Source organism: Thunnus thynnus, chromosome 3 (genome assembly GCF_963924715.1).
Source record: "Thunnus thynnus chromosome 3, fThuThy2.1, whole genome shotgun sequence".
Lineage (NCBI taxonomy): Eukaryota > Metazoa > Chordata > Actinopteri > Scombriformes > Scombridae > Thunnus > Thunnus thynnus.
The window spans coordinates 29,016,811-29,023,057 of record NC_089519.1 but is presented as its reverse complement, the minus strand read 5'-3'; the positions used below and the strand labels follow the sequence as shown (position 1 = coordinate 29,023,057).

Genomic DNA, 6,247 nt, shown 5'->3' with positions numbered 1-6,247 from the left:
CCGTATATTTCCGACCAATATGTAGTGGAGTATAAGGTAGTATTGAAATTGAAATACCACCTCAAATTGTACTTGAGAGGATGTATGCTACATTTTACCACTGAAAACCAGTAGGTTAGATACTCATGAGTACTTTCACTTTTAATACTTCAGTAGGCTACAATATGTATTTTAGAATGTTAAATAGAATTGAATGTTGTAGTTAAAGTTGCACTGAGTATTTTTTACAGTGATATCTCGACTTTTACTTGAGTATAGAGCTTAAAAACCTTTTCTCGACAGCCATTAAATGAGCATAACTCCCTCTTCATCAACTGTTTGATTAAATCCCACTCCGACTACATTTCCCGTCAGTACTGTAGTCAGCGATCAACAAGAAGCCATTCAGCCAATCACATGGCGGAACGTGACTTTCTCGGTCAGCGATTGGCTGTTTTTGCACCGTTTTTCCCAAGATGCTTTGCTGCACCGCTTTAGAATTCAAATCAAGCGGACCAATCAGAGAGCGCCGTAACGACCGAGGCAGCATTTTAAACTTGTAGCAGAGACTGTTGTTAAAAGGCAGGACAGGGAAACGCAGCAGCCACCGGGGGACAGGTTTGCCGACTAATTTGATGTCAACTTCAGTTTTTTTTAAATCTTGAGATTCGCATGCACTATATTTTTTGTCGTAAAACCAAAGGTTTGAATAACGTTCGCGTTCAAAGGTGGTTAACGTTAGTTTTGATTTGAATTCATACGTGTTTGCAACCTGACGAGCAAACGAGCGTCCAGAGCTGAGCTAACGTCGGTTGAGGGTCGGGTTAACAATAGTTTGACCCTTCCAGCTACCATCGATACCTGGCCTGCTGAAGAATTTTTAAAACGTTTCTTTTAAAGACGTCGACGAGCACTTTAATCCGAAATGAGTGCGGGTATTGCAAAGCCGGCGAACCCGTCGGCACATGTCGACCCAAAATCGGCTCCTCTCAAAGAAATCCCAGATGTCCTGGTTGACCCACGCACCATGAGAAGATACACGAGGGGAAGGTTCCTCGGAAAAGGTGGTTTCGCCAAATGCTACGAAATCACAGATGTGGAGACGAAGCAGGTTTTCGCCGGAAAAATCGTGCCCAAATCCCTGATCCTGAAGCAACACCAGAGGGAGAAAATGACCTCCGAAATCGCCATTCACAAGAGTCTAAACCACCCAAATGTCGTGGGCTTCCACGGTTTTTTCGAAGATGAGGACTTTGTCTTTGTTGTCCTGGAGATCTGCAGGAGAAGGGTGAGTGTGCATGGAAAACATTAGTGAACTCACTGCTCACGGCCAACGGTTAACACGGCGGTCTCGCCCGTTGTCCTGTCAGTGTCAGTGGTGGCTGCTGCTTAAACTGTGAGAAAATCCTCACAAATGTAACGTTAAACTATTCATTACAAGCAGAAATCATTTACCGATTCTTACTTTTTTATCTATTTTTACATTTGCTTTGGATTCATTGACAATCTATTCACTGACGTTTTTGTTTTTTAATAATTAATCCATTTTAAATCTCTTTCTGTATCAAGGTGGCATGATTATAATAGTAAACACAAGAAAATACGCTACAAGTTTGGTCTTGAGTGTTTATAATAGTTGTCGTTTCCTTGATGAAATGCCTACTAATCCAGTCACTTCCTTTTTTTATTCTTATTCAGTCCTTGCTGGAGCTGCACAAGCGTCGTAAGGCTGTGACTGAGCCCGAGGCTCGATATTACATGATGCAGCTGCTCAAGGGTATCCAGTACTTGCACAACAACAGGGTTATCCACAGAGATCTGAAACTGGGCAACATCTTCCTCAATGATGACATGGACGTCAAGATAGGTAATTTGAGCTGTTAGATCGCAAATGATGACTTTGGTTATCTTGCAATACCTGAGAAATTAGTAATAAACACCGGAGGCAAACCTGTTTGTCCAGTGATAACGGATAGGACACAGCCCAGCCCTCACATCAGGAATCTGTCATAAACTCAGACTTCCTGGATCCGATGACCAAACACTGCACTGGTGTGATGGTGCATCTACACTGGGAGTTTTCTAGTACCATTTCATTCAACCCTGATCATTTGTATACCTGGTTTCCTTGTAAGAGGAAGTGTACTTGTCATCTTTGTCCCTAGAATATGAAACTAACAGTTTTCATTTGTAAAAACAGAACATTTAAGAGCTTTAATGTGTGCTGGAATTTCCTCTAAAACTAATAGACATGTTAAGTCAGCTGTTTTTACAAAAAGTTCCCTTTTTTCTCCTCTAGGGGACTTTGGTTTGGCCACTAAGATCGAGTTTGATGGCGAGAGGAAGAAGACCTTGTGTGGAACACCCAACTACATTGCACCTGAAGTACTTTGCAAGAAAGGCCACAGCTATGAAGTGGACGTCTGGTCCCTCGGGTGTATATTGTAAGTTTGAACACACAAACACACCTGGGAATACGCTTTATTTTAGAATGACACATTTCCACACGATCCAGCCTGGTCCGTTCAATCTCTGCCTTGTCTCTACTCTCTCAGGTACACTTTGTTGGTGGGTAAACCCCCATTCGAGACCTCCTGTCTGAAGGAGACCTACAACCGCATCAAGAAAAACAACTACACCATCCCTTGGGTAAGCTGGAATAACATAGCACACAATAACTCCCTCAAAACTTTTTTTTTCACTTTTTTTTTCTCCACATCTGATGAATTCCTGCCTCTCACAATCTCTTCCATCCCCTTTTTTTCTGAATTCACAACTTCTCCCTGCAGCACATCAACCCGGCAGCGTCCTCTCTCATCAAGCGGATGTTGCACGCTGATCCCACTCAGAGGCCCACCATCGCCGAGCTGCACACGGACGAGTTCTTCACAACTGGCTACATCCCCTTACGTCTGCCCACTACCTGCCTCACAGTGCCTCCGAGGTTCTCCATCGCCCCCTCTTCAGCCGTGGAGCTCAGCCAGAGACGCCCGCTGACTGCTATTAACAACAAGGGTAATGATCCTTTAGTTTAGTCTGCAGATTATTAAAATAACCATCAAGTATTTGGTTTGGGTGGATAATTACAGATCAGAGTTGACATTTTGTGGTCCACGTAAGGGTGTTAATGACTTTTTGTTGTGTTTTCTAGCAGAGACAGAGAAGGTGGACGTGAAGGACGAGCCTGGGCAAAGGTGAGAGATGTTGGTGAAACCTCAGCCAAAAATGTTCTCTCACTGAATTATTTAACTGACCAGATGTTTTGGGATTAAGTGTTTCAATGCTCATCAGAAGATTTATATTTGTTACGGACTGTAGATAATAAATGTTGTGTGTATTCCTCTGTGCAGGGAGCCTGAGCCTGCAGAAAACCACCTGAAAGACATGCTTCAGCAGCTCAACACCATCATTGCTGCCAAACCCTCTGAGAAGGCCATCATACGCCAAGGTGAGTGCAGACTTTTCAGTTGTGTTGACAAAGAATTTCAGTGTTTTTGTAGAGTGAATTGTAGTGCTTTTGTGTATTTTTTCCCCCTTAATACACTGCATACAATTTTGTTCTATTTTGTATTTCCAGAAGAGGCAGAGGATCCTGCATGTATCCCCATCTTCTGGATCAGCAAATGGGTAGACTACTCTGACAAATATGGATTAGGTAAGAATTCGATGCTTCCACATCCTTTCTATTTCATTCATAAAGAGAGAGAGATTTGTGCCGTTATGCAGTTGCTGTTGCATATTTTATATTTAGAAAAGTTGTCAAATGTGTATTTCAGGCTACCAGCTCTGTGACAACAGCGTGGGCGTGCTGTTCAACGACTACACGCGTATGATAATGTACGCCGACGGAGACAGTCTGCAGTACATCGACAAGGCAGCAGCTGAATCCTACCTCAGCGTGCGCTCTTACCCCACGACACTCAACAAGAAGGTTGGTAGCCGACACTTATTTCTGCAAAGATGATTGTGAGCCTTTGATTTAATTTTTTAGGACTTGTCCTTGCTTTTTCTTTGAGATCACTTCTCACTTGTAGTTCTCACATTTGTTCTCTCTCTCTCTCTCCCCTTGTAGATAACGCTGCTGAAATACTTCCGCAATTACATGAGCGAGCACCTGCTGAAGGCCGGCGCCAACATGGCACGGCGGGAAGGAGACGAGCTGGCGCGGCTGCCCTACCTCTCCCTCTGGTTCAGAACAAAGAGCGCCATCGTCCTGCACCTCACCAACGGCACCGTTCAAATCAACTTCTTCCAGGTTAGACACATCTTCTCCCAGTGGCGTCTTCGCTTACCTTTTACTTCACCTAATGTCAGTTTCTTTTGCCTTGTGCACAAATCCTTAACCCACATTTTTCATCAACCCCTCTCTATCAGGACCACACCAAGCTGATCCTGTGCCCACTGATGGCTGCGGTGACCTACATCGACGAGAAGCGAGACTTCCGCACGTACAAGTTGTCTCTTCTGGAGGAGTTCGGCTGCAGTAAGGAGCTGGCCAGCCGCATTCGCTACGCCAAGCTCATGGTGGAGAAACTGCTGGACAGCAAGCCTTCCCCCGCCGCACATTAGACCACTTTTTTTTTCACCACAGTCTTTTAATCACCGACCACTCCTTCCGGTCTGCCAGCCTCCTAACAGGGACAGGATTTTTCCTGTGTTTTATTGAAGGGTCATCTTTTGAGGCTTTGACATGTACTATGAAAATTTATCTCTCTATCTATATATTTTGTACATGAATGTTGAATTTCAGTCTCTCAGCGCCGTGTTTCACCCACCGATTTTTATCGTTGTTCCTGCTGTTAATAGAAACTCACTATCTTAACTTTCCTTGGTGACGATTGCTCTTGACAAACACGTTCCTGCTGATGCAATCGTAGCCGGCCGCATCGCCGGCAGCGCAGCAGGCGAGTTGACCCCGTACAGTGAAATAAGTCAAGGAGGGAAAGATGCATGTTCAGTATGCCTCCCTTACCCTCTGTGCTAATGGTTTGTTTGCATTTATTCCTGTCAGTCATGCATTTAAACCTAAAGCCTAGTGGACAAATGTGTTGTGGGGGATTGAGGCTCAGTCTGGCTGTGTGGAAAAAAGCTTTTCTGGTCTGGTTCTCTAGTTTGTCTGTTTCGTCTGTTTTATTTGGTTGTATGTGTGTGTGTAGAGAAATGGACCATGTTAATATGTCTTCATCATGTACATTCTTTTCTCTAGTTTACTTTTTACTCTTTTTATAAGTGTTTTAGGTGTCTTGTCTCTTTCAACAAGATGTACAAACTTGTACATACTGCTGAGTACCCATACAGGTTGTAAAGATTTTACCCAAGTTTAAATAAAGATTCTCTGATCAAGACAAAATCATTGTGGTTTTAATGCCTGTTTGCATTCTGACTCTGACTCAGAACACCAAAGACCCCAATTTATTCTTCTTCTGTTTGCCTGCAGATGTCCTTCAGTGTGCATCAACTTTTGTAGCAGAAAGAAAAGGTTTGCTTGACTCAAATAAAAAAACACTTTGTCTATCGAATGCAGATATGTTTTGACATGTGCTAGTAAAACAAATATCTGCATATATACCAGTTTTGTAGCTGTAATTTGGATGAATCCACCTGCTTCAGTGAGTAAATACAGGTAAAGCAGGGATTTTGCAGGAAAATCCTTCAGGATTTGTGTCTTACAAACTGCAGAGGTGTCAGGTTCATGGCAGGTTACTATTTGGAAACTAGATCAGCAATCTCAAACTCATAATGAGGAGTCATGGATGGTAGTTTACTAAACTGTGTTTAGTACGTGGTAATTTCTTAGTAGAAAGTAACAATTATGGATTAATTTGCCTTTCCAAGCTGTGTCTCTAACAACATCAGCTGGAAGCAATTTAAACTTTTGAAAGATGCCAAATCTCAGAAAATTGTAATCTTTTGGCGCCACCTACCGGACACACACAGCCATTACAACTCTTTTTTTTTTTTTTTTTGGTCAAAACTTGTTTACTTCTTCAAACCTCTTGACACACTTCTCTTTGCCAACATGCAGCTTGGAAAAAATATCTGACTCTTAATTTTTAATTCTTGACATCCAGAATCAGGTGAAATTACAATATTTATCATCTGTCTTTGAAATAGCTTTGATTTTTTTTGCATAAAACATCTAACTACAAAACAAGAACGTCAACTCTCACCTATAGAACTTTACAGCTTTGTTACAGAAATAAATAAAAAATGCTTCAATATGTTGAAACTGAATTGCAGGATCAACTGGGGAACCAGCTGTGGTCCA

General features: G+C 42.5%; 1 protein-coding gene across 2 annotated transcripts; it reads left to right on the top strand.

The window, feature by feature from the left end:
• The first annotated feature begins 516 nt into the window (after window positions 1–516).
• plk1 (polo-like kinase 1 (Drosophila)) lies at window positions 517–5,329 on the top strand. 2 transcript variants are annotated; one of them, XM_067585227.1, is made up of 11 exons: window positions 517–1,267; window positions 1,678–1,846; window positions 2,279–2,423; window positions 2,535–2,628; window positions 2,769–2,994; window positions 3,134–3,173; window positions 3,330–3,427; window positions 3,557–3,634; window positions 3,756–3,910; window positions 4,052–4,234; window positions 4,354–5,329. In XM_067585227.1, exons 1-11 carry the CDS (start codon window positions 905–907, stop codon window positions 4,546–4,548), a joined length of 1,746 nt encoding a protein of 581 aa, XP_067441328.1. In that variant the 5' UTR covers window positions 517–904; the 3' UTR covers window positions 4,549–5,329. The 2 variants fall into 2 exon arrangements, with proteins under 2 accessions (XP_067441328.1, XP_067441327.1); XM_067585226.1 differs by having other exon boundaries at window positions 519–1,267; window positions 3,131–3,173.
• Window positions 5,330–6,247: the final 918 nt, after the last annotated feature.